General features: G+C 38.2%; 1 protein-coding gene across 1 annotated transcript; it reads right to left on the reverse strand.

Moving 5' to 3' along the window:
- Positions 1-1,139: 1,139 nt before the first annotated feature.
- Positions 1,140-15,621, reverse strand: LOC108598402 (lysosome membrane protein 2). Its single transcript, XM_017985025.1, has 8 exons — positions 15,569-15,621; positions 8,941-9,184; positions 4,425-4,516; positions 4,210-4,367; positions 2,927-3,068; positions 2,151-2,864; positions 1,971-2,096; positions 1,140-1,894 (listed from the first exon to the last, which is right to left on the reverse strand). Exons 2-8 carry the CDS (start codon positions 9,173-9,175, stop codon positions 1,511-1,513), a joined length of 1,851 nt encoding a protein of 616 aa, XP_017840514.1. The 5' UTR covers positions 9,176-9,184; positions 15,569-15,621; the 3' UTR covers positions 1,140-1,510.
- Positions 15,622-27,000: the final 11,379 nt, after the last annotated feature.

Genomic DNA, 27,000 nt, shown 5'->3' on the forward strand with positions numbered 1-27,000 from the left:
TAAATGAATTTTTAACTTTTGGCCAACATGTGGCACACACACACACAGGAAGCACTGTGGCAAAGCTTATTAGTTTATCACATTGCCGCTTTATGTTTATACAAGTGCCTGTCAAACTTGGGCTTAATTACATGTGCATATGTTTGTGTGTGTGTGTTTGTTTATTTGTTTGTAATTACGTTAAAACTGTAGATTAGTTGGCCACTTTAAGGGTCACGCCTACGCATTCCAGAGAGCCACCATTAATGGCAACAAAAACTCAAAGGGTCTTTGTCTAAAGAGGGCGGGTTGCGGAGGCGTGGCATGAGTTGCGCCTTTAAGGTTTTCGTTTAAGTGAAATGTCAGTAACAGAAATTGAATCGAAAATTGTAAAATTGGTTTTTGTATAAACATTTTTTGCCAAATGAAATGAAATGAAATGAAAATGTTTTTGTTATAGCATCCCGAACTTTCCCCCCACTGCCGCTAGCCAGTTACAGCGCCCGTTTTTTGCTTCCTTAAGCAACTGTAAACATCATAATTCTTGTGCCTGCTTTTTATTTCCCTTTGCAGCCAAACACAAAGCAGTGCAGGCACTTGTATATAATTTATTGCTCATACGCAGCGTGTGCCGAAGCTAAACTGTAAGAGAAAAAACCAACATTCCTTGTAGCTGTGTGTACACTCGGAGTTGTGCAAATGTCAAAAGTGCGTCAATCAACGAAACTTTAACAAAGCTCAAGTATTTGCCAAAGCTATAAACGACTGTCGAATATGCTGCTACTCTCAAAAAAGTATACGCTAGAGAATTAAATAAGCAGTGATAGCTTTCACGGATTCTTATTTTATAGGCACAATATATTTTGCAATTAAAAGATTCTGTATGGCAAGCAAACATATTAATCTATTGATTGCTTCTTGTTAAAAGTTCTTTATATATAGAGTACATATACTGCAGTAAATCTTCTGAATTTCTTTAGCCTGACGCACTTTAAATTATGTCCCTTTACGCTTTTGTGATTTATAAGTGCTGGACTGGAGTCAAGTGCCTTGGGCAAGATTTATTCTTTTTATTTCTTTAGCAAGAGAACAAAAACGAAAACGAATGCAGATTTGTTCATTTATTTACAGATTTGAAAATTTAAGAAATTACAATAGTTAGAATTAAAATAAGTAACTAAATTTATTAATTTCGTTGCCTAACTAAGAACTAGCAACGAGCTCGCAATTGTTCACACATTTCGTAAAAATGACTAGTGAATTATTTGTAGCTTTAAAACAAATGTACATGCACTTAGAGTATATATTTAAACTATAGTCTATATGTGTAGGGAGTATATAACTAGCAAACCCGATTTGGTATTTGGTTGCAAGTGAAATGAAAGTGAATGAAGAACGAACCCTGTAAATATCGCTAGACAAGCGCGATTTTGGCCAGCACATGACTACAACTAAAACAAACACACACATACACAGACACACACACATACAATCAGACACACACACATACATAACTTAAAGTAAGCGCTGCTTAGGCTGCTTGACTGTTGTCATCTATTATTGGCTGCACATCGTCCGCATCCCGTTCTGGATCTAGGCAGGCAGCCATGGCATGTGGCATGTGGCAGGAGGCACGCAACAGCGCATAACTGTCACGATGATGCTGTATCAGCTTGTGCTGCTGATGTGCGATAAAGCTGCTGCCACGTCGCAGCGAGCGGCGCCCCATCTCCAGTATCTCCAGCGAGGGATCGCGTGCAAAGACAAAGTTTTGATAGGCACGCACAAAGCTAAAGATTATGGCCGCGGCTCCGCCCACGATCATCAGATACGAGCCAATGGGCACGGCATATGGCGCTACGACAGTGGCCAGGTACAGCCAGCGTTTAATTGCCGGCGTCAACTCCGAGATGCCCTAAAACAAATTGAAATTAATTAAAATATCTTTTATTTGAAGCTCTCTGTCGCTAATCTGGATGCTGCGTACTCACCTCCTCGAGCCACATGACCGGAAACACAAAGTCACGAAAGTCACGCACCGGATAAACGTCCTTGGCACGTGTCACCTTCAGGTTCAGCTGTATGCGCACCTTGCCCTCCAGCGGTACTCCAAGTTTCTAAAGCAGAGTGAGTAACAAACTAAGCAGCAAACTAATGCGAGTCCAACTTACCGGTTGTATTTTGAAGTAGGTTTCATGCTTTGCGCGCTCCGGCTTAAGCCCCTCCACGGCATCGAGCAGCTCGGGATGTGCATCATAGAAATGTGGATTGGATATGTAGACGGGAGCGCCGTATTGGCAGGGACTGATATTTTGCAGACCACGCACCGCTTCATAGTCCGCCGTATCGTAGCAGCTGTTCTCCGGATTCTGCGCTGCATCGCCATACGAATTGTTGGGCAGGCGATACAGATCGGCAGCGAGGCCATCCTTCTCCACGCTGCGCTCATACTTCAGCGGTATGATGCGACACAAGTCCTTGTCGTATATGTGCACCGTATCGGACTTGGTAATGTCGCGTGGCGGAAAGAAGCTGCCCTCAGAGCCGGCAATGCTAGTGCAGGGCTCCTCCTGCCAGTGTGGCAGATGATTCAAGCCATTGAGTGCATCTATATAGCCGAACTGCTCCATGCCCTGGTAGCCCGTCTTTATGCTGGACACTTCGGTCAACGTGCCATTGCGCGCCAGCAGCAAGCCCATCTTCTCCATGGGCCGCATATGCTTCGGATAAAATCTATGCGCCAGACTCACCAGCGCATCATCATAGCCAAACACCAGCTCATCCGCCGTGACATTAATAAAAGGCTTGAACTTGGCCGCCGTCAGCACAAGCGAAATTGTGCGTGAGAGCAGATAGCCCAGCTTGGGACTGAGACTGGTAAGTGTCTACAAGTAGTGGGAAATTAGCAACTTATCATTAGCAGTGTTGGAGTGGGTGGCAGGCTTACCAGCATGGGTATGTTGGGCGTCACAATGGGCGTGTTCTTATCTATACTCAGTTCAGGAACAAATTGTAAAATCTTCTTATGCTGATATGACACCGTATAGTTATTCTCATGGAACTTCACATTCACCTTCTCCATGTCCTCTCTGCAAAACATAATGTCATAATTAATTAGCTCTATAGAGTTCAGCTCAAAGTCAGGGACGGTCCACACTTTAACCCAACGAAAGCGTCGAGACAAGTTCACTTAGCAAGAAATGACAAACAACAAAAAATGACGAGCAGCAAAACAAGCAACAAAACAAATAAATATTTCAGCTGACAAATTTGTTTGTTGTTGGCGCTTTTTAGTGACGTTTTTATTTGTTTTTAAGGCTAGTTAACGTTTCTAGCTGTCAAGCGTGTAAATTTAACAACGTCATCTTAAACTTAAACTAAAGCCTGCCTCTGGCCACTGGTGGAGGCTTAATTGCTTTTTGATTTCCACTTTTTGGGACTGTCAGAGTTGTCTACAGTATCTTAGTATCCATAAGATTGATTGCAGTGCACGTTATCCTTCGCCTGAACTGGTTTCATTTTTTGACCTGCTGGCCACTCATGCAGTGCCTGTCAAACTGTATTATGCATATGCCATTAAAATAATATACGCGCTCTTGTTAACTTTATGCCAGTTTTATTTATTGTTAACGGAAGCATGGCAACATAGCAATTGTTGTTGTTGTTGCTATTGTTGGCAAATCTCTTGGCTTGTTGCAACTGCAACTTGCTTTTCTTTTTGCTTTTGTTGAATTTTTTTCGTTTTTGCTTGCAGTAATTGCAGTTGGCTTGCTCGGCTTTTCATGAAGTGTTAAAATTGCTAATTTTTTAATTGTTGCAATTTATTTTTGCATTGTTATTGAACCTCAAGCCAAAGCAAACGTAAGCTAATCAATCAAAATGACTTACGTGCATAAATAATTAACGAGTTGGGCGTGCATTATAAATAATGAAATATATTGCAAAATATATATAGAAAATATATCAAAAAATATAGAAATCTTTAAAACTTGACCAAGTTTTTGTTTGCCAACTTTCTGTTTTTTGCTTTGGTTTTCACTTTTAATTTTGCGCACTAAGCACTTGCAAATAATAATAATAAACAAAAACACACATAATTATTCTAATTACGCTTATTAAAAGTTTATTTTACACACGTATTTCCCAACGAGCCATGACCAATGAGCATTTAGATTTAAAAGGCGTAAAATGTGAGCAATTAATTGCAACAATACATTATTAAGTCCTCACCTATAAACAAAAGGTCCCACTTCCAGCAGCTTGGGCTTCTCGCCACTGAGGAAACCCTCGGGATTGGTGACATTATAGATATAGACCTTGGTCAGACGTATGACGCCAGGTCTTTGCCAATAATGATAGCTTAAAGTATCATTCCACAGCCTTAAGTTCTGCGAAAAGTTGATGCACATTAAATTGTGTTTTAAAACAATGTAGAGTAGACTTACCTTTAGTATAAAATAGTCCAGCCATGGTATGGTTGTTAAAACTATGCCTAAGATTAAGGTAACTATACCAATAATTATCACAGCTAGTCTATCTGAAAGTAAAGCAAATGGATAGTCAGCAAAAATAGAAAAGTTAATAATAATTAAAGATATTTGAACTAAGCCTGTGTAAAAAGGAAATGACAGACGTTAATTTAAAGCCAAGTTTGTCATGCTTCCGTTAAGTCTCAGTCTCTCTCACTCTCTCCCTCTGTCTCTCTCTCGCTTTACGCACTTCACACCTCTTTTGAGTTGTCATAAAAAATTGTTGCTGCACTTTATTAAATATTTTTTTATATGATTGCTGTGCTGATTTTAAACGCTCGTCACTTGCTCTTGGCCGACTTATCTCACGCTGGGTTTTAAATTTGTTTATTCATCTCATTGCAGTTAATGCTCGCTCATCAGTTAATTTTGGTTTGCTGTCGCTTATTTTTTGTTTTTAATTGAACTATGCACTTAGCCGCCAGTCAAGCACCTTGTTGGCATTTCAGTAGTAGTCGCATGCTCTAGGTGGGCGTGCACTCCAATTGCACATAAACAAAATTATATTGAAAATATATAAAATATTTGTAGCGACATGCGCGCCCCCCTAAAGCAGTCAACGTACTGCTGGCCAAATTGCAAAATGCACTTTGCTCAATATTGCAAACTGCAAGGCTCAACATAAATTATATATGTATATTTATTTTTATTTTCTTTTTATTATATTAAGCGCGGCGTCAGCTTTTTAATAAGGCGCATAACATAAATCTCGCCTGTAGCTTATATTTTAAGCAAGCTATAAATATAAACAGATTTTTTATTTTATATATTTTGGCAGGCTTTTGACCCTGAAAATTATAAAACTTCAACTACAAACAGAGAAAGTTACGCAAAATAAAAAAATATCATAAAATAAAAATTGTCATAAAATGTTGACATGTTGGCAGTCCCAGTTGTTGTTGTTGCTGCTGTCCACTGTCAGCTGTCAGTTTCAAGGTCAAGGGAGCCAGAGCTCAGATTTTAATATACATATAGTATATAGCCGCCTTATGAGTACTTCAAAGGCAACAGAGACAGCAACAGCTAAAGACTGAGATAGCTGCAGCTAGTCGACATGGTCAATAAACATTTGGCACACAATTGATACGTCAGCACCTGTAAGCAGTTGACAATAATGCTGCATAGCTTGTTGTTGTTGTTGCATGTAAGAAGTTGCTGTTGTTATTTCAATATTTATGGCATTTGCTTGTTTAGTTTTGCAAGTTACAACAGCAGACAGTGGCTCAGTGCTCGTTATTGAAAGGGGTTGGACTTGAAGAAGCCATTTGTATATATTAAAAGTTAGTTCTGAAACTGCCCCCCTCGCCCGCCTGTGCACACTCCACTGTTTTATTGAGTGTCTGTGAGTCTTTAGTGAAAATTATAGCTGAGCATGCTATATACGCATCGCTGCTTGGGCTAGGCTGGGAGCCCCCCAAGAATTGAACTTTGCAGCCACTAAGTGTCCTAAGTAGTGCCCGTCTAATGACATTTACTAATTCTAAGCTGCCTTTTTGCTAGTTTCACAATCAGCTGTTAAAATTAGCGCAAACAATTCCAAACTATAATTTGCAGCTGCTGGCCAACAACAGCAACAAAAGCTCTTGAAGCAGTCAAAGCACACAATACAGCGTGTGGCATATTGTTATAAATTCAAAAGCAACAACAACAACAAAAAAAAGGTTGAACTAAACAATTAAGCTCGGTTTCAGCTTCAGTAACAGAACGTGCCGCATGGCAGCAGCAGCAACAACAACAGCAACAATATTAATGATACATGATCTGGCTGTCAAGTGTAGTCTAGCTCTGCCGCTGGCTGTGGCTCTGGCTCTGACTATGGTTTGCGCATTGTTTAACATGAATGTAAACACTTTTGTTTAAGCAACAATTACTGCAATTCTTTAGCCTAAAGTAGGAAATACATTTCTGTAATGTGCACTTCCTCATACTCCCAATTGCAATTTGCATCGTTGCCGTTGCCGTTGCCGTTGCCGTTGCACTGTTGACTTTTTGGCCAATTAGGCAGTGGCATGAAAGGGCATGCGGTCACAACCGGTTTGATGCTGAGTCTGTGGCATGCCACACAGCGACGTGCCTTCTTGGCCTGGCCATTGCGATCGCAACTTAACGCATATTGGCCCTTAATTAAAGCACTTACAACTTTACAAGCATTTGCCATGCAAACTGATCAAGATCAAGATGAGGCGCTTTGTTTTATAGTTGTTTTGGTTTTTTTCTCTGTCTTTTTGGTAGGTGTAGCATAAAGATAAAACTACCATGTAATAGCTGCTCTTCAATTACGTGCAGCAAGTGAAAGGTCGTTGGTGGGAGAAACCCAATTTTATGCTTCAGTTGAACTTGACTTTGAGCTGCTTGAGAAAGTTAAATGAATGAATATTACTAAGTAAATATCTGTTAATAAAATTTTGAAGTTTCTATTTCTATTCATAAGTTCTCATAGCATTTGAGATCAAGAGAATGCTGCATCAGAGCTATGCGCAAACTGTAGTTGCATGTGTGGCCTAAATCAACTGCACATTTGGTTATATAATCTCACACACACACTCACATATGGCAGTTGCAACTTGTTATTGCTAAAGACAACCAACTGTGCTTGGAGTCTGCCAACTCAGATTGCAGCTGAGACTTCTTCTGGGCACGTCTTGTGTTTAGACTTTTTGGACTTTAGCGGCTTTTTGACTACCGCGCCTTTTTGCTATTTAAGCTCAACAAATACTACAGCCAACTCAACTGTGTATGTGTGTGTGTTCATCTCTATTAGCCAGCTGCTGTTTGGATTTAGAATTGGCCAAAACGTTGGCGCTGCCACTGTTGCTGCTGCTGCTGCCTTGTGCCGCTTAATTGTGTTAATTTTGTGTGCTCGCTCTCTTGTATATATACGTATGTATGTATCCAAGTCCGCATCTATATCTATATAACCAAGTCCCGAGCACAGCTAGCTCAGATTTCAATTGCGCTCGCTCGCTCGCTCGCTCGCTTGCTGTTGCTGTCGGCCTCTTGAGCTCTTGTCTATTGATTTGGCAACATTTTCATATTTACACTGAGTGGCCTGTATGTGTGTGTGTTAGTTGTACTATTTGGCAGTTAATACTTGTAGTTGTTGTTTTTGTTGCAGTCAGTTTTGTTGCATTGGTCAAGCGCGCTTGGACTTTTTCAATTGCGATTTTGTTTTTTTAATTTCTGTGCTTTTGCCTCACTTGTATTGCCTTAACATATACATGCGCATACATATATATGTATTTGTATGTGTATTGGTTTGTCTGCATGCTTGCCATTGTCTTTAGAATTGCTTAAGCTTTCTGGGCTGCATTAAGATTGTTAACTGTTAATGTGATTAACACTACTGCTCTTGAGTTTAGAAAAAATAAGGCCCTGGCTTTATTTATATGCTTCAATCATTTAAAATTTTCGCACTAGCTACCGTGGGCAGTAATATCTTAAAGCTCATCTAATTATTTGCTAACGAGCCCATAACAAATTCTTGATTTATAAACCACACACAGACATAAGGAAGCGATAAACTATAATTTGCAACAAGCTTCAATCATAGCTTGAAACCGCATCCATGAGGGCTAACAAAATGCCAGCATGACAATAAACAGGCAAACATAAAAAGCAAAGGAAATAATGCTAAAATCTATCACACATTTAACGTAGACAAACATAAAGTCAAACATTGGTATAGAGTACCACAAAATCACAAACAGATCGCAGCACGTAGCGCAGTAGCTCGTGAGCCAAGCCCAAAAAATAAAAGATAAACATAATAATAAACAAAATACTTGGCAGAGCGTTGACTATAAAGCGCTGCCAAGTGCAAAGCGTTTAAGTTAAACAGAGTGAGCAAATTTAATATGACAACAGATTTAGGTTCTAAGATGAAAATCAAAACGAAACTAAAACTGAAACTCAAACTCAAAACTGAAAGTGCCACGAACAGAGCGAGAGAGATATATACGATTGTATATAGCGGTGCTGTTTGGCTCATGTTCTTGGCCATGGCAGCACACTCGGCTAACGTTTTGGCTACTGCTGCTGTTGCATACTTGGCGTATACGCAATGTCTTGGCAATCAAACGAAAAAATCTATGAAAATGCGATTTCCTTGATTTACATTTATGTAGCTAGCTTAGTTGGCTTGTTTGCCTTAACGTTAGTTGTTGCTGTTATTATTTTGGCCAAAATACTTGTTTCTTATTTAAAGTTGTCGTTGCAATTCTTGGATGACCAGTTTTTGTTGCTGTTGTTGTTTCGATCGATCTTAAGCTATAGCATATAGTTTGTTGTCTCAGCCGCCAGCACAACTAGTTTTGGTCAAAATATTTTACAAAAACAAATACCAATTTGGTAGTTGATATTGACTTTAAGCTCGGCTAATTGCAAGCCACAAAAAATAAACAAAATTAAGAATATATTTATAGTTTATACTTACTATTGCTTAACTTAACGCCATGCGATATTAACATGGACAGTGGCGTTCCTCTGTGTGTTACATGTGGGCGTGTGCCACGCCCTCTGGCAGTTGAGCCCTGTGACTGTTGTGGTTGTTGCTGTTGTTGCTGCAGCTGCTGCTGTTGCTGTCGACGACCACGCCCACAGCTAACCCAATCAAATAGATGATCTCTCGCCGTGCGGCCATATCGCAGATAATGTTTTTCCAAGCCCATAATTCAAATCTGTCAAATAGTAGCAACAACAATTATAATTACTGCAAGTGCTGTTATTGTTATTGAAACTTACACATGTATTTATGGCGAGCAATTAAAAATTAATTAGTCTAAGCTTTAAGCAAAGTCTAGGCTTCTCTCCTTGGCGGGGTTAAATGTCTAAGGCTTTTTACTTGAAGTGCTGCTCACATTAAAATGCAATATTATCATATATCTTTATTCATATAAAGCTGATATTTTATGACGCGTTTAAAGTTTGTAATTGCAAAGATATTCCTATGCATCTTTTAAATAGCCGCAGCTAAAGAGTTCAATGTGCATTTCCTCAATAATTTCAATAAATTTTCTGGTTTGGCTTCTGCTGCAATATTCTTTTCATATATCCGCTATATAGCGTTATAAAGAAATAAAAATCGCATCGCTTCGTGTCATAAATTAAGCGCTTTACTAACAATTAAATACCAAGATATGCTAAATATTTTAATTAAATTAAACTCGCTGCTTAGACACAAATGCATTTCTCACTCTTACAAGTTACAAATGACAAAAACGATTTAAAATAATTATGCGCATATGCAAAATATTGCTGACCGGCATATTTTCACTTTTGTTTACAAATCTGAGTGTGCAATAATTTAAACAAATAGAGGGGAAAATCGCCATGTAGCCGGCACACGCTAAGTTTGAAATCCGTTTGCTATGCACGATTTAATGTGAACTGCCATGACAAGCACTTTATGCACTAAAACAAAAGACTCTGGCAACGAACTTGCCAAGCCAAGCCAAGTCAAACATTTCACAATGTACAACACAAGTTGCAGCTAAAAGATCTGACTGCTCATCTCTGAGCTGGCATAATGAAAATTTTAGCTGCTCACTGTCACAATTGAGCGATTTTTGCGTTGTGCAAATGCTTAGGCTATTATATATATAACATATGCTATATATGCGCTGAGCTTAAATAAAAAATTATTTAAACACAATTAAGTGGCATTTTGTTTTTTGCGCGCTTTGCAACCTTTTGGTTTTAATTGCAGCCAAAAAAACATTGTCAACTGCTTTGGGCCAAGTTCAGCTGACAGCTCAAGTGTGGTTTGCGGGCTGTGGCGGGGGACTGTCAGCTTTGGTGTAAGCAGAGCAAACAGCAGCAGTTATGTCTGTCTGCCTTTTGACTGCGGTTAATGAGCAACAAATAATTAAGGTCGTTTTTACCATACCAGACTTTATTATATTTACATTTTTTTCTTTTTCAGGCAAAGCAGGAAATGCAGAAGAAGCCAAGGTTCAACTTAAAGTCTTCATTGGTTGCACACATTAATTTCAGGTAAGTTTTAAATTCATTCATTTTAGCTATAATTTCTTTGTAAAGTAACCGATTAGCATTATGAATTAGTTTAGCGTAACAAACTTTATAACTTGTCAAACATTGTAATCGATCGATTAATGTTTCAACACCTAATTTTTTAATAAACAAATGAGCATTTATAATAACAGTCTGCAATCAAATAGTCGTCTATAGTGCATTTTATTAAATCTGTTGCTAAATTTGTCTCTATTATTAAAAATGCAATGAAAATTGTGAAAAATGTTTAGCTCGCGTGCATTTAATATGCACTTGCTGTTTCTTTTGGAGCAATGCAATTAACCCGAAGCACCAAAGCGCTTTTCCCACAAATTTGCGCCTCGTAAGCAACGCCGACAAAACATTAAGAAGACAGCCGAAAAAAAATAAAAATCAAAATAGAGCTTCCCCTCTCCACTCCGCTTAGCAAGTAAGTGAGGCTGTAACTGAAACACGTTTTTACAATTTTCTGCTTATTTTCACACATACAACAACAGCAAGTTGCCTGATCAGGCGACTTCGGCTTCTTTTGCTTGGCTTCTTTGGCAACTTATATAATGTATAAAAATTATTGTAGCCAGCGGTACAGGCTAGAAATCATTAAAAAGTTTATGCCACATTCACACACACAAGCACACACACACACACACATTTGCGTACGTAAAGAAATTTGTGCAGCAATCACAAATGTCGCAATTGCAAAATAATCAAAGACAAAAACAAAATCAAAATTCAATTGACCCAAATACACATATATATAGTATAAAGATATATATATATATTTTTATAACCAGTCGCCGGGCGCATATATGGCAGCCTGTTGCAATGTTGCAAGCAGCTCCCAGTTACAGTTCCCAAACAGTTGCCGCCAAACGCCCCGATTGTCCAGTTGCCCCACAGCTTTTGGCTTTCTAACATTGCCAAACAGCTGATGACTGCTTAGAGCTCGCTCTGCGGTAATAGCAAACACATACAGAGACGTAAGCGTAGTGTAAATAGTGGTAACAGTAACACTTTCAATTGCATTTGCTAACCAGCCAGCCAGCCAGAAGTTAGCCGCGGCTAAGTAGGTTGCTTGGCCAACAGGCCAACCAGTCAGCTGAGCTGGCGTTGACTGCGACTGCAACTGCAACTGAGAGACTTGTTGGCATTTGCCATAAACAGTTTGAAGCAGTCTCCTTGCCTCTGCTTGCACCTGCTACGTTGTTGTTGTTGTTGTTGTTGTTGTTGCAAGTAGTAAGCTCATGCGATTTTGGGCATAGCTGACAAACTCAAGCAGTGGCTATTTCTTACACTAACTAATTTTTATGGTTTTCATCAATTTGAAATTCGAACATTCCCTTCAATTTGCCAACATTTTCTTCAGTGTATCTTGGCTTCGTTGCATTTCATTCGTTTGCTTATTGTTCAACAGTGGCTGCCTCTTATTTGGAGTGCCATTGTTGTTATTGTTGCCTGTTAGCCACTGTAATATGCACTTGTTGATGTCGTTGTCGCTTACTTTTGCTTTTTATATAAATTTCACACACAGCTTCCAACGTCAGTAGTGCGAAGGTCGCGCGCCGCTTTTTCTTTCTCTTTCTCTCTCTCTTTCTCTTGTGTGTGACAGCTGCGCCAGTTATCCAGTTTTGGTTTTTATTTTTCTTTATTGATTTTTGTATTTCACTTGACAGACGCCTCATTTTGATTTTATGCATTTTTAATAAATTTTTGGCTGGCATTTTATTCGTTGCTGCAAGGAATTATTTTCGTTAATTTATTTTAAATATAAAATATCAATTTGTTGTTGCTGCGGCGCTACTTGCAGCTGATTAAAGAGCAGCAACAGCACTTGAATGGCTTCATAAGCCAATGCCAACAGCAGCCAACGAAAAAGGATGCAGGAGGCGTTTAACAGTTATGGGCATGGCCATTTTTTATAATTGGCATCGTTGGGGGAACGCGTTGATTGGCAAATTGTATGCAATTATGGGCAGACTGCTGCGCATCCGAAATGATGCGAAATTATAGGAAAAGTTCGAAAAGTTGTAAAGCAAAAGTTCGTTCATCTGTTGACATTGAGACGCCCCAAAGAAGAGAGCGAGGAGTAGCAACAACAACAACAACAACAACAGCTAGACAGTCTTTAATTGCAGTCTTGTATGCGTGCAGTCATTAGGGCCATATATCATATACGGCTAAACAAAGCAGACAAGCGCACAAAGAAATTGCCAAAAGTTGCAGGAGAGTGTGTGCGTTGATTGGGGGAGGGAAGGGGTCGGCTCAATTAACTTAAATTGGCAACACTTGAAGCGCAACGAATCGTTCTATAAAAAGTTGTGTTTAATAATTTAGCTATTACCTAAAACTTTTTAAACGCTTTTGTTATGTGCGTTATGCAAAAAATGGCAAAGCTAAAACGAAAGACTTAGGCAACGAACTTGACAGACAGCTTGGCAGCTGAAAGCAGCTAAAGCGCAAAAGGTTTATATTGATTACATTTTACATAAAATGGGAGATGCTTAAAGCTTTTCATACTTTGTAGCATTTGCAAGAACTAAATGCTAAAGTTTAATATTGTCATAGGTAGCAGACAGTTATCTTTAAATTACATTCAATTTAACATAAGCCGCCCAAGCTTTAACAATCTATTAAATATAACACCTTAGCTATCAGTTAACTACATCGCAGCTATTAGCATTATCTTTGACAGCTTAAGTTAAACCATAAAATCAACAATTAAGCACGCGCCCTGCAGTGCCTTAAGCACTTGAACAATTGGACATACATAATAATAATAACAAATGTTGTTGGCTGCTGCTGTAGTTGTTGTTGCTGCTGTTGTGGCTCTTGTAATTCTTTCTGGCTTGAGCTAAAGCCACGCGCTAGGCCGCTTGCCATGGTAAATTGTTGAAGCATGTCCGCCACAGCAAATTATTGGCAAACAGCAAGAAAATTTATATATTCAATAGAGCCCAGTGCTTGGTTACTTTGTTTTGAGTTTTGTAATTTATATGTGGCTATACTTGAGTTGAACCATTTGAAGTTTTGGATTTGACTTGCTAAATGCTCTAATTACGCTGCTGCAACTGCAACTGGCATTAATCCTGACTTGGCTCTAAGCACACAGAGTAAGCAAGAGAGACAGAGAGAGAGAGAGAGAGCGAGAGCTGATTGTCGTTTGGCCGCAAGGTCGTTGTTGCCAACGAAGCGTGGCAACAACAACAATTTCAATCCTGACCTAAGTCAAAGTAATTCAGCTTGAGCTCAGCTGCGCTGTCTGCCTGCCTGGCTTATCAATAATCAAATCAATTTGCTATTCACAAAGCCTGCCGCGTCATTATATAAAAACATTATATCTATTTCTGATCATAAGCATAATGTAAGTACGTAAAGTTTATTAGCAAATTCGCCGCAGGGCAACAACGTACAACGATATGTGGCAAGTAATTTTGGCCAGCACCATGAATCACATGCTTATGTCAATATTTCAATTTAACGCTTAAGAAAACATCAGAAAAAAACCCAAAAAAAATGAGACAACAACAAAGCAAGCACTTTGTCTTTTACTTGTTTCTTTTTTTTTGCTGTGACGTTTAGTGCACTTAAATATTTTGCAGTTTGCGGTTAATTAAGACGACTTCTGTGGCCCTCTCCAAGCCAAAGTAAGTGGGCGTATATATATGCATATATGTAACTGATTAGTTGTACTTAAGTGGCCAGCATAGTAATTGCTGTCTGCGGTGTTTGAAAGTGAAACTAATTTCGAATTTTTGTAGCTGGACAGACGATTTATGAATTAAGTTTGAACGAGGCAGCGGAGTTACTGCTAAACTAAAAAATTCAATCACAGCTCAAGCTTACACAAGCCTGATTGTTATTAATCAATCATAAATAAAAGTAATTCTTCTAACTCAACCTTATGTTTCAGCAGCTGTCACACAACTCATCGTTATTCTCAGGGCCCCATAGCATTAGCTAAATTCTTAATTGTGTCGTTGGGAATTTTGACATCTCTGCTGCCAATGTCAATGCCAATTCGTGCATTGAACCACAAGCATTGCTTTGAAATAGTTTCATTGTTATCTTGATTAAACCTTCAACAGTTTAGCGGCACTTTCGTCACACACCCCACAGAAAAAAAAACAATAACTTGGAAAGATGGCACATTTCTTTGTCGCGCATTTTGTTAACACATCAAAAATTTCACACTCACAATTATTTCAAAGCACGCCAACACACAGAGCATATTTATTTGCTTGAACTTTTTGACATTGACTTACATATTTACAGAAACAACAAAATATAGCTGTTGTTATATTTGTTGTTTGCCTGCTATAAAAGAACGGTATATATGCTTTATGTTTAACGTTAAAACAGCCAGCCAAGCCAAGTGCCAAGCTCTATTAAAACATTGTGTGTGTTTTTTAATTGCATTTGCTTACTGCACCTTAACATTGACCTGCTACAACTTTGGGCAACTGCATGTAGGTCAAAGCAGAGGTTAAAGGTGTTTAGCTTAGCGATAAGTCGAACTTGAGCTGCGTTTTATTACGTAAATTTTGCATTAAGCCCACAGCTGAGCGATGCAATAGATAAGCGCATAGAATGCGCATTAAGTTAATAATAAAATAATCAATTAAAATTCAATTTTGTTTGTTTTTGCATTTTGAATTTGATTAAATGCACATTGAACTGAACATTTATTGCTTGCTAGCTTTTTATATGGGTCATATACTTAATTTTATTGAGAGGTTATCAGGCTAGTCTGTGAAATAGACTTTACGCTCACAGAGAAAAATGTTTAAAGGTTTGCAAATGATTTAAAATCAACATTGAACTTTGACGAGACACAGGCTTTGCAATCAAAATAAACACATTATTTAGTTTTCTTTTTTTTTTTGCACACTATTTTAAAATATTCTTTATTCAGTGATTCATATATTTTGAAAAATATATTTCCCACTATTCCAGCACATACGCAAATGGAAATATTTTGTTGTGTATAAATAACTATTTGGTACACTGCTAATCATTGCGCATACGCACTGTTTAACACCTGATGAACTTACTTTTAATTTCAATTGGTTTTTCAGACTTCCGCAGTCAGCTGCTAATCCAATTTGTATGCGTTAGATACTTATTAAATTTAAAACTCAATTTGTATTTTAAAAATTATTTATTTTTGCCATTAGTTGATTTGTATGTTGCTTTTATTGTTGTTGCTTGCATATCCTTTTGTGGGAAGGACTCTTAACGCGCACACACACATAAAATTTTCATTGCATTTGTTTGTTTGTTTTCTGTTTAATTTTTTGCTTTTCAATTTTATTAAACTGCATAAAATTCAAGACTCGAAACGCGTGCGCGTTCGCTTCGCATGTAAAGCATTTGTCGTTATATCGCTTATGCTAAAAGCTGAAGTTGACGCGTCGAAATGAAAAGCTCGCTTGAATGGACGAACGGCAGCGCAAGACGTTTTTGTTCGAAACACGCCGCAAAGACTTTTAAGCCGACTGCGCAGCCAACTGCGCAGCAGCAACAGGCAGCGAGCTGAGACGCCGACTAAGTACCGCTTGAGACGTAAGCTCTCTGTGCAAGCTCTCAGTTTGCATGCCAGCGTATGTGTGTGTGTGTCTCTGTGTGTGTGTGTGAGCGTATGTGCAAATCTTAGCTTGGGCTTGTATCTGTTGCTTTCAGTTTTTATTTATTTCGACTCACGCTTTGGCGCAATCCTCGCTGCAACTGCGCTGCAGCCAGCGCAGCAGACAAATTTTTGGCAGCTTAACCCACTAAAGGCCAATAGATTAATAAAAGACTAAACTTTATGCAATTCATATAACAATCAAAAGCAGTTGTCAAGATTGTTTTAATTCCAAGCTGTTGCTTACTTCAGATAACTAAAATCGAGGGTTAAAGCCTGTTTCAGTTTTTCAATTGCTCTTGCTCTGTTGAGTTGAGTTTTCCTTTAATTTACACTTGAGCTTTAAAGCAAAACTTGCGGGGATTTTTTAGTAGTTGCTGCTGTTGTTGTTATTAAGTTGTTGTTGTTTACTTTAGTCGCTCCATTCTGACTCACTTGGCGGTTCTAGTTTACGATGGCTGTAAAAAAGCTTGTGACTGGTTCATTCATTGAGTGCCTCAATTGCTTCCTACATTATTTACATTACTTTTAAAAGTACTAAGGGTTTTTCACTTTACGCTTTTATGATTTCTCTGATATTTTGAAGGATATTTGTGGCGACAACAGCGGAAGATTTTGTGTCTTATCTTAAAATTTACCCCAAGGTAAACTTGAGTTGTAACTTTCTATAAATATAGAACTGAATATTCCCCTTTAATTAATTCTTTGTTTACTCTTTCTTGTTCAAAGCTGGTTGCAGTTATATTAATAGCTCATAACAATGTATCTAACAGTTAATCTCTTAAACTTGACCCATAAAATCTTGATGTATGCAAAAGCAATTTCAATTTCAATTGACTGACACAGTCAAACTAACTTCCTGCATATTTATGTTAGATATTTGAAAACAACTAATTGCGGGGTGGAAGCTTGAGTAAATATCTATACCTCTATAACTCTAGCACACGCTAAACAAATCAATTAAAATGTTGCCTTTATAGTTAAGTTCTAGAAGTTCTCTGGCTTGCTTATATAAGCACTCAGCACATTAATTAGCATGACCAACAAAGCGGAAACTGCAGAGAGGCAATCAAACAATATAAACTAAGCTAAATTTTTAACAAAATTTCCATAAATTAAATCAGGCGTTTAACTCAAGTGCTTGTACTAGTAAGTGCAAGCAAGTCAATGTCTCTGCACTCGGAAGCTAAGCTAAGCGTAGCTTAATAACTGTAGATTGTGCAACCAATATGCAGCACAAGGATTATGCCAAACAGACCTTAAACTAATAACTCAAATGAAGGTTGGTTGGCTTTTCAACAAGTATTTGAAGCTTTGACAAGAACAACTTTATTGCAGTCGCCAGCCAAAAATTAACATGCTCTATCTACAGAGGCATCCACAAAACTAAATGTATACACAACATTTATTGTTTATAATTATGACTGGCACTGGCACTAGCCCAAAGGCCACTGGGCACATTAAAAATGTGACTATAATCAAGCCCACTGCGCTCCACTGTGTCTAACAAATGTGCGAGTTAGCCCCAGTTAATAGTCCAACTACTATTGCAGATGCTTTACTTATAAGTATAGCAAAGACTTGTTTTGAACTTTAGCATAGCTTGAGACGCTTGTCATGCCTAAATGGGTGATTACTTAACGCCACTTCTCTTATTAACAATTTAGCGTAGTTAGTTGAGAGTAAAACAGAATTATACAATTAAAGAAACTTAAAATTGCTATTGGAGAGCCCAACAAACTGACAACCTGAGTAACATTGTAGCTGGCAAAAATATAGTTCAGTCTTTTTAGTTGGCTAACAGTTTGCAGCTATTTTGTAATAAATATCAAAGTTCATTCAATGATTAAAATAGAAATCATTTAATATACAAAACAAAGCGTTTTATTGACTACTTATGCCTAATGATTTGTTAGCATTACAATTTACGGCAATTAGCACATGATAAAAAAGGGTTTATGACGCTATGACACTAAGCCAGGCAATTCACGTGAAGTGATTTTTGTTTACAAATATTAATTTTTCCTCTATCTTTTAGATAGGCGCAAGCCAGCTTCAAGAGGGTGTGACCAGAATGCCAAACAACAACATCACCAACGATGACAACAACTAATCATCCTTCACATTGAGAGTTGATTCACCTGAAAGAGCTGTCAACGTCTGTCCGGGTCGCTTAACCTACTAAAAGATTTAAGGTTCAAATGGCAGCTCATTGCCAATCGGAAATCAGATAACGCAACACGGCCTAGCTTTGAACAAAAAATAATATATATAAATTTGGGCAATACAATAAAAAAAAGATTTTGCCAAAAAACAAAACAAAAAATGTGTAGCATGAAATGCAATAATTTTTACATGTATTTCAATTACTCATAACGCAAATGGGCTCGTAAACGGGTTTACAAAACACTCGGCAACAACAATAACAACAACAACAATTACAATTAAAACTGATTTCCAGCTAGGCCATAATTCACAGACGGCTAACTTAGAAGCTAGCCGGAGAGCGCTGGCATTTGCATAGCATTTAATGTAGATTTCTCAACTTTTGTTTTTATTATTTCTTTATTTTTGTGCCTTTTTGGTTTTGTTTTCAATTACCCCACGAAGGACAACATTTAAATATGGCTTTTGTTTTGCGTCTTTTTTTTGGCGTTTACGTCTGCTCAAGACGTATACGCAAAGAAATCTTTGCAAAGTTTACGGCCTTAATAAAGGCGTTCAGATGGAAATAATTAACAACAGACTTTTTATATTAATTGACAAGCCAATGTACATACGTGCAAAACGAGGGTCTTGGCATGTTCTAGAAGAAAACAAAACTGTTAAAGTCATAGCCCCAAGTCTTAATGAAATATTCAAAATAATATATCGGCTGTTGTGTTTCTTAAAGATATCTTGAAGTTTCCAATAAAGTTATCTTTATAAAGCACAATATTTGCTTATTTTGGGCTGTTTATGTTGAAATCAACAGCCGAAATTGTATTGGATGTATTGTATGCTTTCAGGCTCACAAAAAGCAGGTCTGCAGGACTGATAACCCTAACTTTTCCAAAACTTGCTGATATTTTATTAAATAAAATAGAAAATGAATAGACAGAGTCTCATTTAAATATATATGCATTAATCGTTTGAATTGTTTTGTTAAAATACTGTTTCGAATAGTTTGAAATTATAAACAAAAGCAAATTGGCTGCATTTGTTTCTCCGCCACAACTTTCTTAAAAACCAACCAATTATTAAATGTTTTACGGCGGTATGCTCGTATTGGTGTCAAGAACAAAGTTGCATCATTAGATTTTTTTCGCAATTTTGACAATTTAAGCAATTTAAGCCAAAATAGGGAAAATTTTAAAACGAATGCAGTTTTGTTCTCGTGTATCTCACGAGTATAAAGACGCATGAAAAATCTTAAATTGGACGCCATTTTGCTAAGTGGCTTATCGAAGTGCGATTTGACTTGTTTGCTTAATATTTTGTTCATAATTTCCCAAAATAATTTTTTAAAGCAAAATGTTCATGAACGACAATCAAAGGCTGTTTGTATGTACATCAACAACTAAAGGTTGTGTGTTTCAGCAACAATTGGTTATCTGTTTGTACATCAACAGCCAAGTTAGCAATGTACATCAACAACTAAAGGTAGTTTGTCTTCTACATCACCAACCATTTGTTGTTTGTTTGTACATCAACAACCAATGGTAGTTAGCAATGTACATCAGCAACTAATGGCTATTTGATTGTACATCAGCAACCATTGGTTGTTTGTTAGTGTTGTACATCAACAATTTTTGTTTTGTACATCAACAACCAAATGTTCTTTGATTGTACATCAACAACTAAAGGTTATTTGTTTGTGAGCAACCAAATGTTGTTTGTTTTGTACATCAGCAAAGGAAGCTAATTCTATGGTCTCTCTTTGTACCAGTGAACCCTAAAAATATACATCACTATTCTGCTGTGCATGATCGATGGTCCCTCTTTGTACCAATCAACCCTTAAAGTATGCAGAACTTTTTTGCTGTGCATGATCGATGGTCTCTCCTTTTGTACCAAATGAACCCTTGAAGTATGCACGCAAACACCATTGATTAATTGGACTGCACGGCAGCACCATTGAATTATTGGAATGCGCGGCAAAACCATTGATTATTGGAATGCGCGGCAAAACCAATTGATTATTGGAATGCGCGGTAAACTGATTATTGGTCTGCACGGCAGCAACTATTGATTATTGGCATGCGCGGCAAAACCATTGATTATTGGAATGCGCGGCAAAATTGTATTGACGGCACGGCAGCAATCATTGATTATTGGACGGCACGGCAGAAATGCACTTGATTATTGGAATACACGGCAGCAACCATTGATTATTGACTGCACGGAGCAACATGGATTATTGGAAAGCGCGGCAAAACCATCGATTTTGGAATGCGCGGCAACAACATTGATATTGGAATGCGCGGCCAAAACCATTGATTTATTTGAATGCGCGGCAAAAACCATCGATTCTATTGGAATGCGCGGCAACAACCAATGATTATTGGAATGCGCGGCAAATCCATTGAATATTGGAATGCGCGGCAGAACCATTGATTATTGGTCTGCACGGCAGCAACTATTGATTATTGGCATGCGCGGCAAAACCCATTGATTATTGGAATGCACGGCAACAACCAATGCTTATTGGGAAATGCGCGGCAAAATCCATTTGGATTATTGGTCTGCACGCAGCAACCCTGATTATTAAGGAATGCGCGGCAACAACATTGAATTATTGGAATGCGGGGCAAAACCATCGATTATTGGAATGCGCGGCAACACCAATGATTATTGGAATGCGCCGCAAAACCCATTGATTATTGAATGCGCGGCAAAAACCATCGATTATTGGAATGCGCGGCACAAACGAAACCAATTTGATTATTGGAATGCGCGGCAAAAGCATCGATTATGGGAATGCGCGGTCAGCAACCATTGATTATTGGAATGCGCGGCAACAACCAATGCTTATTGGAATGCGCGGCAAAAACCATGTATTATTGGAATGCGCGGCAAAAACCATAGATTATTGGAATGGCCGGCAAAACCATGATTATTGAATGCGCGGCCAAAACCCAATCGATTATTGGAATGGCGCGGCAAACCCAATTGATTATGGAATGCGCGGCAAAAACCAATCGATTATTGGATGCCCGGCAAAACCCAATGAATTATTGGAATGCCGCGGCTAACAACTCAATTGCTTATTGGAATGCGCGGCAAAAACATTGATTATTGGTCTGCACACGGCAAAACCATTGATTATTAGAATGCGCGGTCAAACCATTGATTATTGGAAATTGGGATGCGAAACCATCGATTATTGGAACGCGCGGCAAACCATAGATTATTGGAATGCGCGGCAAAACCATCGATTATTGGAATGCGCGGTGCAAAACCATTTGGATTTATTGAAATGCAGCGGCAACAACCAATGCTTATTGGAATGCGCGGCAAAACATTGATTATTTGAATGCGCGGCAAAGCCATTGATTATTGGAATGCGCGGCAAAACCATTGATTATTGAATGCGCGGCAAAACCATTGATTATTGGAATGCGCGGCCAAACCATTGAGATTATTGGGTCCTGCAACGGCAGCAACCTTGATATTAGAATGCGCGGCACGAACTAATGATTTATTGGATGCGCGGCATAAACCATTGATTTATTGGTCTGCAACGGGAAGCCAACTAATGATTATTGGCAATGCGCGGCAAAACCATTGATTATTGGAATGCGCGGAAACAACCAATGATTAATGGAATGCGCGGAAAAACCATTGATTATTGGAATGCGCGGCAAAATTGATTTATTGACAGGCAACGGCCAAGCAAAACCATTGAATTTTATTGGAAGTGCACCGGCAGAAACCATTGATTATTGGACTGCACGGCAGCAACCATTGATTATTGGAATGCGCGGGCAACAATCAATGATTATTGGAATGCGCGCCAAAAAATCCATTGAATATTGGAATGCGCGCAAACCATTGAATTAATTGGAATGCACTGCAGCAACTATTGATTATTGGGGCCAAAAAAAAAAAAAAAGCGCTTCAAACCATTGATTATTGGAATGCGCGGCAACAACAATGATTAATTGGAAGGCGCGGCAAAAACCATTGATTATTGGGATATGCGCGGCAAATTGATTATTGGACGGCACGGCAGCAATCATTAATTATTGGAATGCACGGCAGCAACCATTGATTATAGGAATGCACGGCAGCGTGCTGTCGAGCAGTCCAATTATTAATGGTTGCTGCCGTGCAGACCAATAATCAATGGTTTTGCCGCGCATTCTAATAATCAACATTGGTTGTTGCCGCGCATTCCAATAATCTATGGTTTTGCCGCGCATTCCAATAATCCATGGTTGCTGCCGTGCACTCCAATAATTAATGGTTGCTGCCGTGCCGTCCAATAATCAATTTGCCGGGCATTCCAATAATCAATGGTTTTGCCGCGCCTTTCAATAATCATTGGTTGTTGCCGCGCATTGTCCAATAATCGGATGTTTTGCCGCGCATTCCAATAATTCAATGGTTGTTGCCCCGCCGCGCATTCCAATAATCGATGGTTTTGCAGCGCATTCGCAATAATCAATGGTTTTGCCGCGCCTTCCAAATAATCATTGGTTGTTGCGCGCATTCCAATAATCAATGATTTTGCCGCGCATTCCAATATCCAATTGTTGCTGCCGTGCAGTCCAATAATTAATGGTTGCTGCCGGGCATTCCAATAATCAATGATTTGCTTGGCCGTGCCGCCAATTAATCAATGATTGGCTGCCGTGCCCGTCCAATAATCAATTTTGCCGCGCATTTCCAATAATCAATGGTTTTTGCCCGCGATTCCAATAATCAATAGTTGCTGCCGTGCAGACCAATAATGGTTTTGCCGCGCATTTCCATAATCAATGGTTTTGCGCGCAATTCCAAATAATCAATGATGTTGCCGCGCATTCCAATAATCAATGGTTGCTGCCGTGCAGTCCAATTATTAATGGTTGCTGCCGTACAGTCCAATAATATATGGTTGCTGCCGTGCAAGTCCAATAAATCCATTGGTTGCTGCCGTGCATTCCAATAAATCAATTGGTTGCCGCCGTGCATCCCAATAATCAATGGTTGTTTGCCGTGCATTCCAAATAATCAAGTGGTTGCTGCCGTGGGCATTCCAACAATCGTGGTTGCTGGCGTGCCGTCATTAAATTCCAGGTTGCTTGCAAAGTGCATTCCAATTAATCAATGGTTGCTGCCGTGCAATTCAATAAAGCGTCCAATTGGTACAAAGAGAGACCATCGATCATGCACAGCAAAAAAGTGCTGCATACTTTAAGGGTTCATTGGCACAAAGAGAGACCATCTATCATGCACCGCAGAAAAGTGCAGCATACTTTAAGGGTTTAGCATATGTATGGACCCACGTGATCACTTTGTTATTGTTTTCCTTATATATAACTAGATTAAGTTGCCCCAGCGGTAACAGGAAGCTTGTTTAAACTAAATAAAAATCAAAAGAATTAAAAAAAAATACTTTAAGGGTTGATTGGTACAAAGAGAGACCATCGATCATGCACAGCAGAATAGTGATGCATACTTTAAGGGTTCATTGGTACAAAGAGAGACCATAGAATTCGCTTCCTTTGCTGATGTACAAAACAAACAACATTTGGCTGCTCATGTACAAACAAACAACCTTTAGTTGTTGATGCACAATCAAAGAACATTTGGTTGTTGATGTACAAAACAAAAATTGTTGATGTACAACACTAACAAACAACCAATGGTTGCTGATGTACAATCAAACAGCTATTAGTTGTTGATGTACATTGCTAACAACCTTTGGTTGTTGATGTACAAACAAACAACAAATGGTTGGTGATGTAGAAGACAAACGACCTTTAGTTGTTAATGTACATTGCTAACTTGGCTGTTGGTGTACAAACAAACCAATGGTTGCTGAAAAACAAAACAAACAACCTTTAGTTGTTGATGTACAAGCAAACAGCCTTTGATTGTCGTTAATGAACATTATTTAGTAGTTGACGTGTTTGCGTTCAAAAATTATTTGCCCAAATTATGAACAAAATAATAAACTAGCAAGACAAATTTTCGTGAAATATCGCACTTTGATAAGCCGTAATTCAGCGAAATTGCATCCCATTGCGGAGTTTCATGCCTTGTTAGACTCGTGAGATGCATAAGAATAACATTTTTTAGTAGTTAGTAGTTAGGCTTAATTTAATCATGAGATTGTAAATAAACATATGTTGTTAAGTTTGATCAATAAAAAAATTGTTTTGACAAAGTTATGGCTATTAATCAATAAAAAAATTGTTTTGACAAAGTCATGGCAATTAATCCAATGCCAAAGAGCTACTTTTTGCTTAATTTTAAATTACGAACAAAATAGTAAACAAACAAGACAAATTTTTGTCAAATATCGCACTTTAATAAGCCCTAATTCAGCAAAATGACGTTTGATTAAAGAGATTTCAGGCTTTTTTAGACTCGTGAGATGCATCTGAACAAAACTGCATTTAATTTGGAAGTTGTAAGATTTTCGATATTTTGGCAAAAAACGTGTTGTTACCCCTTGCTTAAATTATCAAAAATGCGAGAAATGTGAAAATTGAAATGCTAAAGTTAGGCGGACTGCCAAAATAAATAAACGAGGTAAGTATTGCATCGTGAAAATTGATATGTTCAAATCTAATCGCATAAATTATTCAATATGCAATATTAGCTAAGACTAGTAATGCTTATGGCTTAAATGATGAGGCTCCAAACAAGTTTGCACACGTTTCATTGATCGCAGCAATAAAAATGAAATAAAAATGCGCCAGTTATAGCCGTAGTTAGTATTAAAATAATATCAGGTTTGCTCTACTGATGAAAATTTTCCTGCAGTCGTATCTATTTGTTTTGTAAACTTCCACTGGATGCGCCGCGGCACATTTCTAATTAACTAACATAAATACCTAAGTAAATCTAAGCTAACGATAGATATTATAGCGCTATGACGTCAGTAAATATGTAGTTTACAGTCGTTTCGAGCCAAGCCGCAGATTAATAGTTAAATTAATTGATTAATTCTGGTGCGGAGTGCAACGAGCACTTTGCCAGTTTATAATTAATGAAATGCTTTTAAATTATGACATAACTGTAATGAAGGCACACGTAAGTTCAGTTGAATTATTGAGAAGGTTTGGCCGTAGCTTAGAAACAAGAGTGTGCCATAAAATTTAATTGACTTTAAAGACAGATTATATCTTGTTCGTATATAGTTGAATGCATTGCACAGTCAACTGACATCATACTTACTTTAAATCAATTTATTTATACACAATTTTTCGCTTGAAACTTTTCAGCTTTTCACTCACCCATTGCCCACCCATTATGTTTGTAATTAACACTCTTGCTCACATGGCTGTCACTTGATTATGTTGCAATTGATATATAATTAGCATTGCGCGCACGAGTTTGTTTATTTTTTGTGGAATTATTATAAATAATTTATTTAATATTTAATTGACATATTTAAAGCTTGCCGCCGCACGCACGACTGAGACGAGTACGATGGAGAAACTGTGCAAAATTCTGATTTAGTTGTCGCCAGAATTTTCGTTATGAGTTATGCTCAGGCACGGATTCTGCGACAATTGAATTTCTTATAAATAGAAGCATTCCAATATTAAGCATAGTTAAGTGCAGCTTCAACAATCATGCTATGCTATAACTAACAAATATATTGGCGCCCAAGCGAGCCCGCAGTGCGCTCCTGGGCTCCTCAGCATGTAGAACATATTTAATAAGCTTTAATTGAACTATGCGTCTGACCTGCTATCACTTGAGTGTTTGAGCTTGGCAGAGTAACTAGTCGAGGTTATGCTACGTGTATGTTATAAGAAATACATATATATATTGCTCATGGAAACATTCGAAACTACTATCTATGCTATGTAAATACAAATTAAATTATTATTTGCTTTGCCGCCCCTACTCCCCCTCTGCTGATGTTCTTTTTTTCTAACTAATTATGTAAATGCCAACCCTTCTTTTGTATGTTAGTTTACCCTGCAGTCGCGTCAATCACAATCAGAAAAGGTACAAATAAATAAACAAAACGCTTTTTGCACAAATATGGAAATCAAATTTAAATTGTGCAATCAAAAAAAAATAAAAAAAAATAGAGAGAGCCAGCACAAGGAACTCAAATCAAATGGTAAATGCGCTTTGATGCCAAAACAGTTGCAACAACAATAACTGTGATGTTGCAGCTTTCAGCAGCAGACGCCAAGTGTCCATCAGAATATGCAGGCACAACGCTAACAAAGGGGGCTGGCTAAAAGTATGCGCTGCTTCGGCTTTAACGGTTAATTAAAAATTGCACGCCTGCGGCCGCAGGCTTTCACTCAACTCAACAATCTGCAAAAATGTTCTGGCAGTCGAGTTAATTGAACGCTCAGCTTTTTTGCATATTTTTTTTTATTATTATTTGTAATTAGCTGCAGCACTATCCATGCTGCAAATAAGTTTCAAAAACATATGACCAAAGCGAATGCAATATTAATTTTCATGACTCTAATCACATTATATTTATATCTTATACGCCTGCACTGCAACTGGGGCACCGGCAGTTACAATTGCATAGATGGATAGAAAGATAGTCACCCTTTGTTGGACAAAGCCTACTACCCTCTAAATGACTTTCTGTGGCAAGCATTCATTGCAATCTGTTGCCTAACTAGGCGTTACATTGTTGTCATGCGCCCAGGTTGGGTGGTGGGTGCTGCTAAGTCACGCCGCTGT

The sequence above is a fragment of the Drosophila busckii genome, chromosome 3L (genome assembly GCF_011750605.1).
Source record: "Drosophila busckii strain San Diego stock center, stock number 13000-0081.31 chromosome 3L, ASM1175060v1, whole genome shotgun sequence".
NCBI lineage: Eukaryota > Metazoa > Arthropoda > Insecta > Diptera > Drosophilidae > Drosophila > Drosophila busckii.

Coding starts and splice junctions, on each gene's coding strand:
- LOC108598402 (XM_017985025.1), bottom strand. CDS start 9,175: ATGGGCTTGGAAAAACATTATCTGCGATATGGCCGCACGGCGAGAGAT. Junction 4,368..4,424: donor TGGACTATTTTATACTAAAG/GTAAGTCTACTC, acceptor AACTTTTCGCAG/AACTTAAGGCTGTGGAATGA. Junction 1,895..1,970: donor CGGTCATGTGGCTCGAGGAG/GTGAGTACGCAG, acceptor AATTTGTTTTAG/GGCATCTCGGAGTTGACGCC.